This window comes from Leucopleurus acutus, assembly GCF_964270905.1.
Source record: "Leucopleurus acutus genome assembly, chromosome: 4".
Taxonomy (NCBI): Eukaryota; Metazoa; Chordata; class Mammalia; order Artiodactyla; family Delphinidae; genus Leucopleurus; species Leucopleurus acutus.
This window is the reverse complement of record NC_139146.1, coordinates 50,522,518-50,543,518: the sequence shown is the minus strand read 5'-3', so window position 1 is coordinate 50,543,518 and position 21,001 is coordinate 50,522,518. Positions and strand designations below refer to the sequence as shown.

Genomic DNA, 21,001 nt, shown 5'->3' with positions numbered 1-21,001 from the left:
GTGCAGAGTAATGCCACTAATTGCATGTATAAAAGCCTTCCTGAGGTTGTATTTTCCTGTTCTTTCTTGATTTGGAAAATTAAAACTATGGTAATTTTCCGCTATTTGTAAGAGGGAAAATGTGCCAGTGAAATGTATTCAGCTAATTTAAAACGTCAAAGCTTTTGGCCATCGTTTCATGTCCAGTAATGACAAACTGTCAATTTCCTCACATTATTCAGGAATATAGTAGCAACTTGTTGCAGATCTCAGAGTAGACAAATTTCTTAAAATAGATGTGATCTGAAAGAAGAAACAGTCTGATGTTTTTTGGTTTGTTTTTTCTTTCACTTTAATATTTGAGCAACTTTATATTTAGAGCAAATCACCATTCTTTTCCTGATAAAGGAATGGACAATAGTGAATTCATTACGTTAAACTTAGTAGAATAGGAGATTAAATGAATAGTGCTTTAGAACCATTTTTAGATACCTGGGGAATTTTTTTTTCAGATGAGTAATTATCAAGTAAAAGACTGAGTTGATTTTTAAAATATATGGGGTTTAAAATTTTATAAAAACATGTATATTCACAAATATATGTCCACGTGAACATCACTCTGGAACTTGGAAGGGTTAAATCCGACCTCTGTGGTGTTATGGGAAGTGTTTCCTGGCGTTGTCTAGTACCTTGAGTTTGTTATGGATGCAATATGTAGTGTCATCATAAAACAGTTGAACCTGCATTAGCCCTCATTGTCTCAGGCTAGAAGCTGAAAAATTCAAAGAATGAAAAAGCTCAAGAAATGAATATTTCTGCTAATAGCATGTCGGTATTTTTCCCTTACTCCATGGACATTCTTGATCTCAAAGGTAAACTGTACAACCCAGGGTACTAGGGTTGGAATCCAGTGTTTATTCAAAAAGGCACCCTAAGGCAGTTGCAGAGGAAATGCTACATGTATGGAAAAAAAAAAAGGTAGCCGGGAAACTAAGCTGATCTGGGCAAAGCGGCAGCGACTGTCTTTACTAACACTTGTTTTCTGAGAGCCTATGAGAGAAATGGAAATAATTAGAAGGACCCTGAAAGGGTGGTATTTTGTTGCTTGTTCTCCTTATATGGAGCAAAGTAAACTGCAGTAACACTTCTCGGGAGCTGGTATTCCCTACTGCCACAGGGACAGCAGATTTCTGGGTAGAGGAGTTTGTTTATACCTTAACAAATACAGGCTGTTTTGTTGATTAAATAAGCAAAAAAAAAAAAAGAAAGAAAGAAAGCATGCCCCATTCTCTGTTTTGAAACACTTCCCCCAATTAGAAAATGTCTCATAAAAATCCATCATGTGATAAGATCTTGCCTTAGTCCCAAACCAAGTCCACTTGGATGTCTTCAAATCTGAGTTCTGAGGGAGTCCACATTTTAGCTAAGAATGTAGTTACTCTGTCATGAAACAGAGAGCTTTGCCACTTGCTTGTTTTGGAAGGAAAATAAATTAAAAAAAGATTGCAGGGGATTTTAGTTATTATATGGCCAGGGCTCCATTTAGAGTCGGTGGCATTCAAAGCTGGCTTTAGTCACAGCATGATGCTCCAAAAGTCCAAGTGTTTCCTTTCTTTCTTTCTTTCCGTTTTTTTTTTTTTTTAAGCGTTACTTCACTGAGGCAGAGGGCTGCCTTTGAGTGACGTCACGAGTTTGAGCAGCTAGCAGCACAGGAGAAGGGAGGCTGGGTGAGTGACAGCCCAGCCTACTTTTTAATAGCTTTGTCATGTGACTGGGGACTGTAGTAAGACAGGTGCCTTCAGTTCACTCTCAGTAAGGGGCTGGTTGCCTGCATGAGTGTGTGCTCTGTGTCACTGTGGATTGGAGTTGAAACAGCTTGACTGGCGTCATTCAGGAGCTGGATGGCGTGGGACATGTGCAACCAGGACTCTGTATGGAGTGACATCGAGGTGAGGTGGGGCTGGGCTCAGCACTGCAGCCAGGACGGAAGCTTCCCTCACAATGCAATTATTCCTGTAAGAGGGGGAAGGGCTTGGGCTTGGGCGAGGAGAGGAGGCAGCAGAGTAGCCCCGGCAGGAGCTTTGGGAAGGGAATCTCAATCTTATCTTAACTCCAATAAGTTTGCTATTTTAAGGTGGCTCTGAGATACCGTGAACAAATCAAAGCTTAGCTGCTGTCATCAGGATCTGTTGCAGTTAGAAACTCTTTCCGTGTGCCTTTGGCTCTGTTTCTACTCATATGCAATATTTATGCCCTAAGATATTGATATGAATCAGAAGCTGAAGTCTTCCCAGTGGTGTTTAGTGGCCTGGTTGGAAAAATGCCATTTCTATTTATAATAAGATGAAGAGAAAAATATTAAAATAGATGGGCTCAAATCTAGTCAGTTTTGACTCTAGTCTGGATTTTTTTCTTCTTCCCTCTCTGTTCATCAGAGAACTCACAGAATCCTAAATAATCCTGCTGGGCTATTTTAGATTGCTTTTCCCACAGAACACAAAACAACAAAGCTGGTTCCTTTAAAACTCCTCTATGTGGTTGAAAGCTTTGGCCAGTAAAGAAAAAAAAAAAAAAAGCCTTACAGTGCAAGGTTTTCCATCAGCGTCAGTGGCAGGGAAGCCAATGGTTAAATCTCTCTGTACCACGGAGAGCTGCCTGAAGCCGGAGAGAGAATAGAGTTTATGCAGGACTGTGTGTGGAGCTGCTCACTGCTTGTGTAAAAATAGATGGCAATACATCAATTCCACAGTCTCTGCTGGCTACAATTCGTACAGGGGGGAAAAAAGCGAGCTGGTTTCCTCGTAATCTCTGGAGTCTAGAGTGACTAGCAGGGGGGACGGAGGACCGCGGCATGTTCGCATTCAACACAATGGAATGTTCTCGGGAAGTTTGGCCAACTTGGGAAACAAGCAAAACTTTCTGTGGACTCTGGTGAGATGGACCCGAATTGAATTGCAGGGAGGATCTGAGCAGCTAACAATGAATCTGGCAAAGGGCTGGGAGAGCTTCCTCTGGGAAGCTGGGGGCACGTAGGGTAAGGGGAGGATCAAGGGCTACACGTGATTTGATTAAATAAGATGTCCATGTGGTGCTGCGATACACATCTAAAGTGAAACTAATTTGGCCAAGGCCGTCTGCGAATGCATTTTTCCTCTCTAGTGAGGCATGCCCTGGATCCTTAACTCTTCGCTGGGCTGGCAAATGCTGGCTCCGTTTGCCCTCTCTTGCCTTGGCAGATATATATTTGCAGATTGTAACTGTTCTTCTCTTGTTGTGATTTCTTGGTAAGGTGGAAGAGTTATGGATAATTCGTACGTCCTGCAGCTCTTACGACTCAGGGCTCTAAGTGGCTTCAAAGTCCTAATTGTCTTCGGGTAGCTGGAGTATCCTGCAGGCGGTTGTCTGGCTGGCACTGTGGGTCTCAGCTGCTGCAGTTTCATTTTTCCATCATGTATTCTTCCTGATGCTGCTAGGAGTTGATTGAAGAACTAGATCATATGGAAATAGGGAAGATTTCCTTTCCTCGTTGGCATTCCTGCGGTCATTTTCAAATAAGCGTCAGAACCGTTTAGGACACTGGCTTTTTAATTTTGTTCTTAAGGAGGTGAGGTCTCGGGCTAATTGTCCAGCCGTGGATTGAGTTGTCGGTCAGCTGAGACGGGCCAGTCGCTTCTCTATTGCGCTGGAGGCAGCAGGCTGCTAGCAGCCCAGCCTTCGTGGTGGCAGCCCTGGGAATCACCTCCGCCAGGCTCAGATATTATGAGCAGCAGGTAGCGTAGGCCGCTTTCATTTTTTGAATCATTAATGTTTGCTGTCATCCTAAAACATATTATGCCCTTTTGCACATAATGACGGGACAGTACGTTGGTTAATAAAGGCCTCTATCACTATAGCTACTCAGAGTGCCCCGTGTTTCACAGTTTAATGAAGGTGATGTCCGGTAAGCTTACCAAGATTGATAGAGACAGTTCCGATGACATACACTCTACTAAGACTGTCATTCTTTACTGACCCCTGCCCTGCCCCTTATCCCCTGTCCTAATTTTTTTTTTAAGAAGTCAGGTTCTTTTTTCATTAATGTAATTAATGTGGCCAAGTCCACTCTTCCTGCTCTCTCTCTCTTTAAAATTTACCATCAATGGCACAAAAACCTCCAAAAGGTTAATGGAGAATTATACTTAATTATAATGTTTCATTATCATCAGTGCAGTTAAGCTAATTTCTTGTCTGCTCTTTAACTAAGAGAAAAGTCTGTTGGGGTGAAATAACGTACAATAATTAGTCTTTTGTGTTTAGTGACTGCTTTATCCTCTTAAATCTTATTATAAAATTAAGGCTGTGGTTGTGAAATAGCTGTCATAGTTGCGAAGAGGCAGTAGAATGTGTCTCTGTAATTGCCGTAAGGCACACCTGTTACAGATGTATAGGGAAGCAGTAAATATCAGAGTGTCAGATGAGGACAGTTACAGGGCTCGGACTGTTAAGTCTGGCATCATCCAAAGGCCAAATATAAATTAATAACAGGAACACTTGCTGCCACTAATGTGTTTTAGATTATCAGGATAATGCCACGTTCAGAAGCCCTGATTTTATTAGCACGTCAGCATTGGCAAGAGCACATGCACATTTTTCAGTGATAACAGAAAAGCAAAAATGAGAGAGGCAGACAGAGAGAGGAAAGGAAAGAAATATGTGAATTACAGCAGAGTAAAATACAAAAAATTGATCTGATCTTTTTAATGGTTTTCAAAAGTTACTGAAAAATACATAGTTCTGAAAGGTTAAAGGGTTTTGGAGAAGTCATGCCTCGAGAGGGCTGTTAAAGAGGGAGACAGCAAGAAGTTGTCCACCAGTTGGTATCAACATTCCCGAACACGGGTTCTAGGGTATGCTGTCCACAAAAGGAATTTAAGCCAGATGTAGAGATCCTACGTTGTCTAACTTATTCTTCTTTGTCGTCATTTTTGTTGTTTATGCTTTTATTTTAAGGACTCTCCCCTAATCCTAGTGGGTTTTGCACCAGTGAAAAAGTTCTCCCCTTGTCTCTGAATTGGTCGTGTTGTGGAAGAGTTAACTGTGTGTGGGGGTGTGTGTGTTTGTGTTTGGAGGACAAGCAGTGGGCAAGTGTGGAGACTGGGAAGTGTTGTGCCTGTAACAAAATCCAAACACTGTCCCAGAACAAAATCTTCTCTTCAGCCCAGCCTCTGCTCGCTTATCAATCTAGTCAAGTATACGGATCTGTAACTTTGGGCTAACTCCAATAATAAAAGAGAAAGACCGATAAAATGATAAGGGAAGAGTTGAGATGAAGGGGGTTGCCCTTTCTTGGCATTACCTTTGTGCCTGCAGTTTGGGATCTCAGTGGGGCCCAGTGGTCTTAGGGAGGAAGTGCAGGAATTTTCAGCTTCTCCTAGCCTCCCCTTACCAACTGCTGGCTCCATTCCCCAGTACCTACTTCTCAGCGTGCTGCTTACAAACATGCTGCTGCATATGACCCGTGTAATGTAGCCTGCCAGGGATGACAGGGGTGCTTGAGAAAAAAAATCTGCGTAGAACTTATTTTATTCAAAATCCAAATGTCAAGCAGTATCTTTAGCTTCATGCCCAACTGCTGCCTGGATGGGAAGAACTCCCCAGCATCTCTCCTGGCCTTGGAAGGGAGGGCCGTGAGGGTACCACCTCAGAGAGTGTGCCTTTCAATTGAGACCCCTCGGCTTGCAGATAGATAAAGTCCTTATGGCTCTGGCATCACCAGATCCCTTCCAAAGGAAGTTTCTGCAGGGTTCTTCACAATGGGCAGTGATGAAACAGCAGTCAGATAGCCAATTCGAGGTTAGAAGCCCACCTTAGGAAGCGGGTCCACTTTCCTCAGAAACCCACAGGGCAGGAGAGTTAACAGACCACTTACTCTGTGCAAGGAGGTGACAAGCAGCCCAGTCCCGGTAGAGGGTATTTGAAGCCTCTCAATATATTGAAACCATTTTTAAAACTCCAAATAAAAAATTGTTCTTTTGAGTTCACTTAGAGCATAGTTTAGGAATATATAAATGATGAACAAAAATATAGTTGTGGTGTGCTAGCGTGGTTTTTCTTTTCAGACTTCAGGTGATCCCAACGGTATACACAGACGCACACACCAACACAGAAGACTTGCAAGTTACACATAGTGGAAGATAACAAAGATCATAAAAAATATGATTTTTGTCCTTCATCTCAATGGATTTATTTTTGACCTGTTTGAGAAGTTCAGAATCTCATGAAAAGTCAAGTAAAAGATTTAAATAACAATTCAAGAGAACCATAGACATGTTAAAGGACGTTGCATCATTAGTTGCTAAATGAATTTTATGGATTATAATGGTTAAAGAGAGAGTAAATGGAGAAAGTTTTCCTGGTATAGTTCTTATGGGGTTTTTTTTCTCTCATTTAGTCATCGTTTGTCTCTCGTACGTGTGATGTAATTCCAAGGTGAAATCAAATCCGTATCCTTCCCTCAAAGGGCTTATACTCTAAGAGTAGAGTGAACTTTTGCATATAGTTAACCAGAAAACAATTGGAAACTTGGTAAGTGCTAACTATCAAAGAGGTACCAACAAATCTAAGTTGATTTCTAACTGGACGAATCAGAGAAGGCTTCATGGAAGCATGGCATTTACTATGGATTTGGAGGTAGAATTTGGGATGGAATGGTTCTGGCAAAGTATCCTTTGGGAGCAAAGTGAGTTAAAGAATTTAGGATGTTTATTCTGGGGACTAAAACCCTGGAAACCAGCTTTGGTGGTGTCGTTGAATTAACCAGGCTTAATTCCTATCACATGCTATTGCAGTTTAATAAATTCCTGCGGTTAATGAAAGCTTTTTTCTTTCCTCCCCTGCCCCCTGCAGTGTGCTGCTCTGGTTGGTGAAGACCAGCCTCTTTGCCCAGATCTTCCTGAACTTGACCTTTCTGAACTAGACGTGAACGACTTGGATACAGACAGCTTTCTGGGTGGACTCAAGTGGTGCAGTGACCAGTCAGAAATAATATCCAATCAGTACAACAATGAGCCTTCAAACATATTTGAGGTAAGGACAGCCTTTGGTGAAAATTAATTTCTCATTGAACTTGGCTTATGCCACACTAAAATATTATGGGCCTGAAAGCATAACGAGTTCTTACTTTGCTGTCACCAAAAGACTTTTTATCATACTTAGGCACTTCCTATTTTGTGGAAAAACGATTTTGGAAAACAAATTTTTTTTTTTTTGAGAATTAAGGACCCACAACAGAGTGCATCAAACTCTGTTGAAATACTAAGGGACTGTGAAAGAATAAATGACAAAGAAGAACAAACGTCTACACCTGTTTATTCCTGTCTGTTTCCCACAGAAAATGGTGCCTACTGTAAACTAACGTAGAATGTAAAAGAACACATTTCTTTTTAACCAAGGCATGAGGTCTACCTTTAATTATTTTACAAAGTAGGTGAGCAGTTTTTTTTTTTTTTTTACTGTCATTGTCATATTTATAATCGTACCTCTGATTTCTTTATATTATGGGAACTTCTAAGCCCAGCTACTCTGATATTTACTTATAAATTAGTCAAAATTAATTTACTTTTGAGTAGTGAGAATTACCTCCCAGGCTCTAGACTCTTTATTATAAGCCTACCCTGTAATAAAGAATGTTAATCTGCACCTATTAAACAGTTACTTGGAGAAAAGAAGTTCTTTCTTACAAGATCAGTCCTCATTTACTTGAAAATAAATGGTTTCTTAGAGGGACAAACTCTGGCAAGTGAACTGAGTAAAGATGATCAAATCAACTAGTTTTCAATATCACCAGCACCAGCACCACCATTATCATGTAACATTTTCTATCTACCATGTGCCAGCCTCCAAACAAAGCACTTTAAATGTATTTTTTTAATCCACCAGAAGAGACATGTCTTATACTTCAGTGTTGTTTGGTTGAAATCTCAAGTCATTAAGAAAGCCAATTTTACAACATTTATTGAGTTTTTCCAGCACCCAGCACATAAAAGTCACTGAATAAATGTTTATTGAGTCATTAAGAAAACCCATTTTACAATATTTACTGAGTTTTTCCAGCACACAGAAGGTGTTGAATAAGTGCTTTGTGAATAGTGAGTGAGTGATGAATATGGTATGTTCATAAGAGTAATAGTAATAACAAAATGGCCAACATTTTGGCGCACTTTTGCTTTATGTATGTCATCGCACTCATCCCTCAAAACAACCTACTGTTTAGGTACTATTATTATCATTCCCATTTTACATATGCAGACAGTGAGTTTCAGAGAGGCTAAGTGATTTTCCCAAAATCACACAGTTGACAAAGACGTGGGATTTGAACCCCAGATGTATCTGACTTCGAAGTCTATTATCCTTGATTAAAAATAGAATAACAGTGAATTTGGGTGACAGCCATCCTTTACATACCAAGCTGCTTCTTTGCTCAATATATTTAAAAATAGAACAGAATCTTTCCTTTCAGTGTTGGTTGACATGGAAGCAGGTATATAGCTGGTGAGCTGAGATGGCTGTAGATTCTGTTGACCACTAAGGTTTTATAATATGCCTGGAGCATTAAGTGGGTCTTAGAAGAGTGCTTAAGGTAATGGAGTGAAAGCTGGGGAGAAGGAATCAGGTGGAGGAAACACTGAGGGTTTGTGGTTAGTTATACTTTCCCAGGCTTCTCAGCCGGGTCTCAGAAAGTTCATGTGAGGACTTGGCTGGTTCGAACTGGTAAATTGAACATTCCTCATTCAGTACACTTGTCAGGTTACAGGCCCATTTTAAGTCATGCTGCATTAAGTAAACAGTACTTTTAAAAATGTCCATCTCCATAGACCTCTTATCTAAAAATCGACTATTTCATATTGGGTAAATGCCATGCATTTTGTAGAAGATGGTTAGGGAAAAACTAAAAGGGGGTTGGGGCGATGGTGTGGTGGTCAAGGCCTCCCTTGTGGGCTGGTTGCAAAAAATACACCTTTTTTTCATGGCTGGTGTCCCTGTATTTCATGTCGTGGCAACTGCATGAGGTACTTCTCATTTACACTTCCGGGAGACTGGGTTTGGCAACCAGTTATATATCTATAGATGCTTAATCTACACAAAGACACCCCTTTTGTTTTCCTATATAACTTTATACTACTGGTGGAATTGTTTTCAACCCTCTAAACACAAGGTTTATTTCATTTAATCTCTCATCAGTTCATTTTAAACCAGTGGTTCTCAACTGAAGGCAACTTTGCCTGCCTGGGGACATTTCGCATTGTTTGGAGGGATGTTTGATTTTTAGGACAGGAGGCAGAGAGATGCTGCTGGTATTTAGTAGGTAGAGACCAGCTTAACGTCCTATAATGCACAGGACAGCTCCCCACAGCAAATAATCATTGGCCCCAAGTGACCATACCATAGTGCTGAGGTGAAGAAACCCTGTTTAAAAAAAAAGTCGCCGCAATTTTTAGAAAACACTAAAGATGAATCCGTCAGATTTCTGAGAGAGAAAATAGAGTTAAGATACAGGATATGAAGACTTAGAAGCCATATAAAATTATCGAGATGCCCAGGGCCCCAGGACTGATATGTCAGGACTTCTCTTAGTGGCAGACAGCAAAAGTGACTGTATCAATAAGTCCCCATAACAGTTTTCTCTGACGTCACAAAGCCCATTCTTCTCTGTTGATGCCAAGGGTAAGGCCAAATGTGGCAATATTGTTACACACAGCAGCGGCTTCCTCAGCATTTGCATACAGAAAGATGCCTCTACTCTTTGCCCTCTAGCGTTAAACTCAGACATCTTTTCTATAACGAAAAAAAAAAGTGTGTTTTGAGCATAGGTGGAATTCTAAAATTGTGTCCTCCCCTGTAAAGAAACTCCATAGGCAACAGAATAACCCTTGAATGGCTACAGCCTTGCACATTGCTTCTACCAAAGCTGCATTACCCCAAAGGCATTTCCCAGCGCCTGTGACTTTAAACCTCTCACAGCGGACTTTCACCTGTGCTCCCTTGTTCTCCTCCAGTTCTCAAAACCCTGCCTCATCACATTTGTGAAGGCCTTGTACTTGAGCAAGCCCAACAGTCACGGTCTCTGCCACCTCTGATCTGCCAATAACAAGCATTATCTACCTCGGATTCCCAGAATAAAATAAGGCACCGAGCAGTTCAACACTTTTCCCTGACTCAAGTATCACATTGATGACACTGCTGGAAACTGGCCACAGGATTTCTGGATTCTCATCAAAGCGGGAAGAAAGCGGGTATTTAGAGTTCCATTTAGTATTGCAGAATGTTTAAACGTTGGGAATAAATAGAAATTTCTTCCTTTGACCTCTGCCATAATTTGAATCTTAGTTTGATTTTTATGTATGGAATAACTTAAGAAGAAGAAGAAAAAAAAGAATGGAATTGAATGTCCCAACTGGGGAGACAGTGAATTCCTGAGTGGGAGAAGAGTGAGCTGACACGTAATTGTGCATGTTGGTTGAGTAACTAGGCACACAAACAGCGCTCTCTGCTTGCACAACCTGTGTTTGGATGTGTAAATGCAGGTGACCACGTATGATTCAGAAGCCACTTAGCAAAACAGGACACAAGGCCTATAGGTGCAGCACCCAGTTTATCTTATCCATGTGTCAGGAAAACAGGATGCTGTCCCTGGACCGGCTGGTAGCAAGATTTATGTTTCAGAATATTGCAACACAACTTCCTTCTCTCTGTTGCTTTGTGCATTGTTTGAAGGAGGAGAATAAAGAAGTACTTTTAAAGCATGGCAGTGTGTAAAGATGGGTGGCATGGGTTAGGTTAAATAGCACATTGGCTCTTCTGGGACATTGTGGGCCACCTTGTCTCTGCTTTATTTTAACCTCTGCTTTGATGCCTCCTTGATTCCACTGAATGGGCATCTTTCATTTGTTGGTCTGGTAACTTCTGAATGCAGCTACTTGGGGTTCTTTAGTGCGTGGAGAGTGAGGATGTAGCTGCCTCTAGGTCATTGCTCAGAATACGTACTGAAGGCTGCCTTTGCTAATGGGGAGGGAAGGTCTCTAAGCTGTGGCCAGTATTCATGTTGGGTAATTACTGAAACTTGCAGGAAGGTCTGATACTGTGAACTTTTGTAAAAGAAAAAGGGTGGTTTCCTGCTATCTGTCTGTAAGGTGTCCTGCTACATGCCACCGGGGAATGGCGGATGGAAACTTTCAAGAATATTCGATCATTATGGTGGGAATATAGATGACTTTACATTTTTTCCTTCGACTTTCAGTTGTATTCTAATTGTTTTCTACAATGGGCATATATTAGATACTTATGAAAAAGTTAAAAACAACAGATCTTGGCTATTCAAGAGACTGTGAGCATTCTGGGAGCAGGGAACCAGCTTGTCTTGTTCACTGAAGTTTTTCTAGATGTTTTCTTAGAAAGCAGGAGAAAGTGTGTACTCAGTAAATAGTTGCAACCTCATGAATGAGTTAACCATCATATATTTATTGATGGTGTGAACTGCGTTAGTTAATGTGAAAATTAAATATAAAGCTCCAATAGATCTATTTCCTAAAGGACCTTAAATCTAGTTGGGGAGGGTGAAATCAGAAACCATTAGCAAATAATGGAAGACTGTGTATACAAATATACATATATATGTACATGTTCATATATATCAGTAATTGGAGAACAACGTAACACTATATACATCCATGTATATGTGCACATGTATATTTATATGCATGGGGTTATATATTATATATATATTAGCAATTGGCAAATATGGCAGGACTGTGTGTATTCATATATACATGTATACATGTAGGGGGGTGTGTGTGTGTGTGTGTGTGTGTGTGTATCCTAGCTAAGGAGGGAATCAGCAAGAATAACATCACCAAGGTTAATAAGAGAATAAGAGTGAAGTCTTTTCATAGACAGATTATAAAGGTGAAGAGTTTGGTTTTACTCAAAGTGAAAAATGTATTAATGGGAGCACAGGAGTAAGATAGGTAAGTCTGGATTTAGGGTGGGTACAAAATTATGCCAGGCCCTGAGGACCCAGTTGCAAGTGTTTAGAGTTTCCACGATAGGAATTAGGGTGCCACTGAAGATTTTTAACAGGAGAGCAACATGACGGGATGGTATTTAAGGGTGATCGTTCTGATCGTTTTAAGAGCTATGGACAAGCAGAAAGTAGAGGAAATCCGACAGCAGGCTCTGCTGCATTCCAAACCCCATGCGATGCAGGTGCAGGGAAGGGACAAGGTGACAGCAGAGGGGATGGCGTCCAGGGAACAAAATTTAAGCACCTCAAAGGAAAATTCCATCAGTCCTGATAAATATGGGTTAGGTTAGGGAGGGAGGTGGCAAAGCAGACTAACTCGAAAATATTCCAAAGGGAATTGGAACTTCACGGGTATCTATCTGGTTAAGTTTCTGCTCACCTTTAGGAGCTGAAGCACTTTCTTGGACTGTGAGTCATTTTACAAAGGGACTGCCATCTCCCTGCTGCATCAGGGGCAGAACCTATTTAACCCAATCCACAAATTCATGTGGTGTCTGCTTTTTCTCACTTGTCTCCTTGGAGGAAATTCTGTAGCCTTCCATGGTAATGAATTCCTGCTTCTGCCTGTGCCTGAGGTCAGGCAGACTTTTCTATGAATGGCAAACCTCTTGGAATTTTAATAAAACAAACAGAGAAAAAAATGTGTGTCCAAACCACCTCCCCTTAATTTAATCATCAGGAGAATAAATTCTCCTTTTTTATGTGGAGAGACCGAATTCATTTACAATAATCACTTCTTGAAGATTTCTGGAATTTCCAATTTGCAATCAATAAAAGTTTGTCATTTAAATTCAATTTACGGCCCACAACCAGATTTCTGCCACACTTGGTAATGACGCTTAGGGAGAATATAGACTTCAAGTAAGAAAATAATAGCCATTTAAGTGGGGAGATAATTGGCTGTAACATAAGAACATTGAAGAACGTTGAAACTCCTGGAGACTTATGGAGTATTTTAAAAATTTATGTTGTACTTCTCTTTGCATTTGTAGTCTACCGCAAAATTTCAAATTCTGGGTATAAATCAGTTAGATGTTCATCTTGGAGAGTCACAAATCAGGAAGCAACCATCTGACCCAGCCTGTGTGCTGCTTTATTTTCAACCTCTACTGTGGGCTTATCCAGCTGGGAGACTGAATAGTGTTCACGTGTGTGTGTGTGTGTGTGTGTGTGTGTGTGTGTGTGTGTTCCTCTACACACCTCAGTTAAAGACTGTTTAGACTTCTTGTCTTGATAACATCTGCCTTATCTTGGGAACATCTGGTTTATCACCCTGTTTCTTCCTCGCCATTGTGCTGACCACTGGGAAAATATGGCTCAGGAGCTCTGACCCATGGGGCTATGTCTATTGGCATCAATCCCTACTAATAAATAGTAAGTCAAAGGGTGCCAGTTAAATGACATCCTTCACCACTAACTTTCCTGATGGTTGCTTTTGTTAGTGTAAGTTGTGGTTACAAAAGATGAGGTCGGCTGCTGTTTTTCAGGGAAGTCAATCCAGTTCTTAGCCATTTGCAATTTGGGAAGTGAGAATCCATATGTGTAATTGGGCACAATGATTGTAGAAGGTGCTAGTTTGTGTTTTGGGGATAGAGACCAACTATTTCGATACTGTTGGCACTCCAAGAAGGAGGTGAGACATTTCTTGGGCTTTTCCTACCTCCTGGACTCTCCAGTGGGTCACTGAACTAAAAATTACTCCCCCTGGATATCTTGGGAGCCAGGAAAGTGGAGACCCACATTCACAAGGAGGAAAACTTGGGGAGGAATCAGGAAGAAGTGGCGCACTGCCTCTTAGATTTACTTCAGAGATATTAGTCGAGGTTAAAGTCATTAAGATTCAGGATGCTGCAGTGGACAAACTGTCTCTTTGTATAGCAACTATGTGTGCTTGCATAGTAAGCTTATACATAGTGTCTGTTTGTCCCCCTCCCCCTATCTATATGAAATGTCCTGGAAACACAGCCCAGCAGATGGCTCACCTCTGAACGAGATCAACACACAAAGCAGATAAAAAGATGAACATTAAAGACCAACAGCCAAATTGTTCTTCCACTGTTCTCTACCCCAGACTTCACATTTTTAACAAGGCTTATCTGTCCCGATAATTATGTGCCTATTCTTTTAACAATGAAAACTTTTATTGTGTGTTTTATAAAATGAATTGCCTGTGATGTAAAACAATTTTGTAAGGACCATTTTTTTTTCTTCTTCTTTAACCTCTCAGGTTACTTTCAAGATTGTGCGCTCTGAGGTATAGTTTGAAAGCAAAGCAGGGTACTGTGTTTTACTGTAGCCTGCCAAAGATGCTGAATTACAAGCAGCTAGAATGAGAGCAAGGGAAAAGGGGAGAGAGATACACAGGAAATACACACTCTTACTCTTGGCAAGGGCAAAGTTTTACAAAGATAAATGACTTCTTATCCATTACGCAATTTACCCCAAAATGATAATAGGAGATACTTTCGTGCCTTTTCTCTTCCAAAATGATAGAATAATTTGCATAGTTTCAGATCCTAAACACTGATGCTGTGTAGACCTGCCCATCTCCATTACTAGAGCAAGTTATTCATTCAAGGTTTGCAGCCGGATAGATTAATGAATTACCAGATCTTGCGTAAAATGACTTGGCTTGACTTTTAAACAAGTAGGCTTTTTTTTTTTTTTTTTTTTTCTGTTTTGTTTTTTTGGCCAGTCTTGTGATTGGTGTTAATGGGCTCTTTCAAGCCCCCTCTAGAGTTGTTTTTTTGGTTTTTTTGGTTTTGTTTTTTTTTAGAAGTCTCTTTGTTAACTATTTCCCCCACTTTTTCAGTCTCTCCCAAACTGCTGCTCAGAAGCAGTTAGTTCAAGGAGGTAAAAGCAGGCCGGTCGGGCAGGGAGGAGGGAGGAGACTTAACAGCCAAATTCTTGGTGGCCGATGCCCTGCCCTGTGCCACATCAGCATGATTTATTGGAGCCTTGTCTTCGGCACAACCAAGTTTAGTGTGAGATCCTTGGTGTTTCTCACACAATGTGCAGGGCTGGAGCTCTGAACTTTGAAGGAAAGCCTCAGAGCTATTTGCAAAGTGCTGGTGCTTCGTGAATACTAAATTACATTTAGGAAATAGTCTATTGCTACCAGTTATACTTCATTTTTATTCTTGACACAGACACCTAAATCAGAGAATAGTAACATTTCAGAGATTATGGAAGCAGTTTGGGTATGTTCCAACACTATAATAGGATCAGAATTTTAAGGCCTTTGTACTATTACCAATAGTCACTTAGTTTCTACTGCAGTGTACTTTGTAGGGAATTACAGCTTTTACTAAAAAGATTAAAATGCTATTATGCAAATGATTGCAGTATGTTATTATGTTTACAAATTAACATCCATGGCTCAACACACAAATTAACTAACTAGTCTATCTATGTTATTAAGGATTTAATAAAGTAACTTAATAAAAATGGGGAGCTTGGAACACTTAATAGGAAACAATTGTGATTTAACACAGAACTCAAGCCTTGTGTTTAAGGTTCTAGGTGATATAGTGGTAAAATAAAGTTGAGCAAAGCACAGAGAAGAACTGGGACCATGAGAGCCACAGCACTGCTTGTCTGAGACGCTGATGACCATGAACTAAATAGCATCAGGCTACAATATACAGTGGGCAGCATATCAATAAATCTAAGCAAAGCACACACACCACCTTCTATTAATAAATAGTTCATTGAAATGATAATCGCCCTACACTGCATGTTTGATATGTTCCATACACACAGAGAATACTTAAATTATTCGAAAATGGAGCTCAGAGCAAATTTTGCTATGGCGAGTGGGATTTAGCTGCAGAATATCGCCGTGTGATAAAAGAGGGGAAGGCTAGGTTCAGACTAAGATGGCTTTACAAACAGCCTGCAAATTGCTATTCCTGGCTGTTCATAAGAGATCATAAAAGCAAGGAGATAAGAACCACCAAGGTCTCTGAGAAATGAATGTATGTGATTATGTTATCTTGTGGGTTGGATTTACTAGACAGACTGACAACACCTTCACTTCAGTCCAACAGGAAAAGTAGAAAGAGATGTAGATTCTGAATAACAAACTTTGTTGGAGTGGGGAAGTTCCGAAACACTAGAATTAAAATCTTTCAAAAAAGATCCACGATTCCGGTCACTGACTGCATTGCTAGATCTCAAAATGAGAGCTAAGGGTGTTACTTACTTTTAAGCAAACAAACAAAAAGGAAACAGAAGAATTACTAGAAAATCCTGCAGCAACGTAATTCATATTTCAAATATTTTTTAGTTATTTTTCTTAATAGTCACATACAGATGTTGAAGACTTCTAGATAAACAGTAAGATTTTTAGGTCTACCTAAAAACAAATAATTAAATAATAAATAAACTATTATCCTTTTAGATCTACCTACAGAGGGCCACCAACTTGGGCTTCTTAGCAGGATTATCAGGGTGTACTTAAAGAAACATAGGAGCAGGGAAGCAACCACAAACTTGGTCAAGGTTTGTGCCCTTGCATACAATACAAGCAATTTATTTTGTTCCAAATAGCACTTCTGTCGTTGGGAAACTACTTATGCAAATTTGTGATATCTAGCTTTAGCAAGGCACCTGGTTCCCTCATTTCCTTCCACATTTGGATAAACTGTGTTGTTCTTCACTCTTCCAAATTTGTCCTTGTGGAAGTGAACACTTGCAAATTGGTTGAAGCTTGCTAAGAGAAAGAAAGAAAGCGGGGAAAGAAAGGAGGAAATGATTTGACCAAAAACAGTGTCTGGGACAGCTTACGATTTGATGGTTTGTGGCCTTGTCCCGTTCCCAGGCACCTGCTCGAGAACGTGGTACGATTCTGTTATGCAGACGTTCCAGAACTCTTGCCAACATTCACCTGACATGACCAAGGTTTAAAGTACTGACTGTAACTTTACACAGCATAGTGGAACTGTGTGCCTGTGTGTGTGTGCATACACATTCACATTCTTTCTTTTTTTAAGGAGAAGAATGGGATACTTGCCATGGCTGGGTGGTAAAATAATTAGTCCAGCAGACAAATGTCTTGGCCCATGTTTAAACAGAGCTTTAAGAACACAGTGTTCTCACCAGTCACATATCTAAATACAAACCAGTGTCAGCTGCCATGCAGACCAAAATGTAATAGCCTGCTTTCACATAGGTCATCGTCAGTCCATTTTGGTCAGAGTCACACTTCACATCTGTTTCTGTGCGCTGCAGCCCCTTAAGGTGGCAATGGGCTTTGTAAGAGCACAAACAACCCAGTTGTAAATTGCCACTGCTGGAGCTACTTTGAATAAGTGTATACTGTTTCATATTTATAACAGTGAGCCTTCGTAATATGCACAGTGAATATATAACACCGATCAGTTCAACAAGCATGAAATTGTATGTTGTCAACTTGTCACATAAATAGAGTCATATTCTGGCTTGCGATAATGTTGAACTAACACTTTTTCCCCCAGAATTGTCAAGAGGGTCACAAAAAAAATTGGGAGGTAGCACTTCCTTTGGGTAGATAAACAGTCAGGGCTATTGTAAAGTTGATATTACCGTTGATGGGTTCCTTTTCTCCCTTCTCTCCAAAGTGCTTACTTTTCTTGGATGAATGCTAATTGGCTAATCTGGTGTGTTTCTTCTGTCATCCAATGGTATCATTTTCAGTCAGTGCTAGAAGGCTTTTTTGGGGTTATGTATGTGTGAGAAGCTGTTTTTGTTCTCCTTTGAAACAATTTTTTTTTTTTTGTATTCTTGTAGCGCAAATCAGTGCTAATTGTCATGAAATTCTCTAACCATCTTCTGGCAAGCTCTCTGTTTCATGTGCACTCCAGTTAACTCTTAATTCATTACCAGAGCCCTGGGTCATAGTGAAGCCTGGACATTTTGATCAGACTTTCCCACGATAGAGAATTTAGAGAGATGCAGCAGAGAAATGATTGAAGCAAGTGTGCAACTTACTGAAAGGAGAAGGGGACGAATGAAACATACTCACCAGTCGCTGGGGAGCAACTGCAGAGACCAGTTTCCACAGTGGCTGATATTTCGGCACCAGAGGCATGAGTAGAAACTGATGCCAAGTACTTTTGAACTTTGGAGAAATTCTTAGAGTGTGTTCAACACTCCCCATCTTCCTTCAAATGGTCTGGAAACAGAAGGTGTTGCCGGCTATCTCTGCCGTCATGTGGATTTTCCTGGTTAAGATGCCAACTTTAAAACCTCAGGACTGTGCTTTAGAATGCGTGTATTACCGAGGGGGTATGACTAACACTGATCTTTCATCCCATATCACTTGTGGTATGGATGGGTCACATTTTCTCATGGAAGAAACCACTTGCCAGCTGAAGCTACTGGTCTCCAACTTGTGCGTAGTTTCACATTTCTTCATGCTTCTGGATTTTAACAGTTTCTCTGTTCTCTCGCTGACTTATTTATCCCTTCATTAAAAAAAAAAATTACTGTCAACCATTAGCATGCCCATCTCCTTGCCACTTTCTGAAGATACAGTGATTACGTGTAGACAAGTCCATGGTACTATGAAGCTCATGGTTAGTGATGAAGACAGGGCTTTAAAATCAAGTGAGATAAGCTCTCTGATAGAGAAAGCAAAGCGGGGACTTTCCCCACCTGCCTGTTATCCTGGTTATCGCTCACAGATAATTTCTGCCCTTCTCTGGGTTGGTACACTTATCATCTTCAGAAATGCCTTCACCTCGACATGGAACTTTGCTGGAGAGCATTTCTCCTGGCTAATGGGACCTTCTGTTCCAAACCAAGAGCCCAGGCGTAGGGTCCATCAAAAGCAGGGCAGTGGGACAGAATATTTGAAATTAGAGAACCTGGGATTTATGGTGTCCTACCCACTGTGTATTGAGAAAAACAGCAGTTTGCTCATTGGAATGGCTGAGAGAAGAGGAGAGGTAGTCAACCTAAGGGAAGAGGGCAAGGCTGTCAGCAGCAAGTTCTCTCACCAGTGTACAATGCTGCCGTGAGTGGAACACTGAGCCCCTGGCAACGCATTTGGGGCTCCTTTGGATGAGTACCGTTTTGCATCTTTTAGGCCTGTTGACATTTCTCTGTGAGAATGATATTTCAGTCCAGCTGGAAAGCCTGACACACTTTTTGTCTATATGCGACACCTTGAATATGTGGCTTTTCTACGTCTTGGAGCTTTCTTTGCACTGTTTCATGGATGGTCCTACCTGCTTCCGTGAATGAGGCAGGCACAGGAAGAATGCTCACTACCTCTTTCCTCTTCTCTCTGGAGGTACCAAGCATTACATCTCTACTGGGCCTGATTCAATTAGATCTCTTTCACTTCCCTGTAATTCTCCAGCTTAAACTTTTTCTCCCCAGCCCTTTCCGAGAAGTTTATTTCTGATTTGAATGATGCTTGTATAGGGAAAAAAGTCCCTCTATTATAGGAATGCCCTTGGTTTTTACATGGACTCTTGGCCTAAGGACATTAGCTTCGCCGGGTGCCATCACATTTGTTCAGAGGTGAAGTTGGGGCTTCTGTATTCCAGACATAGTTCTCCCAGGTGTCCAGGGATCCTCGCCAACTCAGATCCTGTCCAGAAATGTTCTCATGTCAGGATCCTCTTGTGTCTTGCCAGCGCATGTTTAGCAGGGACACCCTGCTCTCCTCTGAGCCACCGATATCAGCTTGCCTTTTCTTTTAGGCAGTGCTGCCTGATGGGCAGGCTCGCCTCCTGTTCTCACTGGAGAAGGGTCTAGTCAAATACCTGAGCATCTGAACGCCGTGATGCTGCGTGGGTTAAGTGACTTCTTACCCCGCTGGTCCACAGTTCTAGGACTCTGTGTGCAGTAGATTTGAGAGTTATATTAGGTCACGATGCCACTTTCTAGCTCCTTTAATCCTATCACCTGGCAATCCCAGCAGTGTAGCTGAGGTAGCTTCCTCTGTCCTAAAGGAATTTGTGTCAATTTCTCCTGGGACAAATCTCATCTGGACTGCTTTGCAATATTTGTTCCAACTGAAAATTTTGACAAAGGCATTCTGTCCACACACAGCCAAAGAATTTTCTGTGTTTAGATGCCTTTGGAGGTAACTGAATGTTGCCTGGTCTTGGCAGATAACTGAGTCTGGCAATCCACGTAGCATGATCCATGCCCTGTTTAATTTGTCTTTGAATGGCAAATGTGTTTCTTCTCTGAGTCAGCAAAAGGCATGATACCCTCCAACGGTACTGTGTGACCTCCCTCCTGCTTTTGTGATATGGAAAAACAAAACAGCGATCCCACTTTTTTTCCTTTAGTTGCTGGTTCGTTTTTATTTCCAGCGACATGTTTCATAGCTGAAAGGGAAGATGTATGTTCCATAGATGGGTTGCATTTTTACTTAATCACAGTGGTTATTTTTATAATTCATAGTAGGAGACCTCATTTCTCTGGCCATTATTAACTTAGTATTATTAATTGTCTGAAACATAGCTGAGAAACATACCATTTGTATAAATGTCTCTGAGAAGCCAAGCCAGATGAAAAAAAAAAATCATACCCTCAAACTCAATGCATTTTATTCCCAGATAAGCTTCTCCAGCTCTCACTTACCACTTGCTTCCTTTTGTTTTCCTTGCAATTTACACCAATCTAGTTATCTGTGTTCTGAGCACATGGGAGATGAGAAGAAATGATTTAGAAGGTTAATGAGCTTGTAGAGGCAAGGGGTGGGAAGTAGGAACTGGCCAAAACAGATGAGACTAAAAACTACAAAAAGTAGACACTTCCTCAAAATATGACTGTCTGGGGCCATTTCAGCTGAGGGCAAAGCGCCCTGTATTTCTCAGGGCTGTATTTCTAAATAGCTCCCTGTGGTCATTTTACAATATCACATAATGCTACAAAAATCAGTTCTCATAATTTTTAAGATGAGGGAAATACGTAAATGATTTTGAAATCTTCCCATTAAATGCTTTAATAAAAAATCGGGTG

The 21,001-nt window shown here is 40.8% G+C and overlaps 1 protein-coding gene across 1 annotated transcript in view; it reads left to right on the top strand.

The window, feature by feature from the left end:
* The first annotated feature begins 1,370 nt into the window (after window positions 1-1,370).
* The window catches only part of PPARGC1A (PPARG coactivator 1 alpha), a 98,377-nt gene continuing 78,746 nt past the window's right edge, over window positions 1,371-21,001 (top strand). The window contains exons 1-2 of the mRNA XM_082838817.1: window positions 1,371-1,928; window positions 6,865-7,044. Of these exons, the coding sequence (XP_082694943.1) occupies window positions 1,881-1,928; window positions 6,865-7,044 (228 nt within the window). The 5' untranslated portion in view covers window positions 1,371-1,880. The remainder of the gene's footprint in view (window positions 1,929-6,864; window positions 7,045-21,001) is intronic.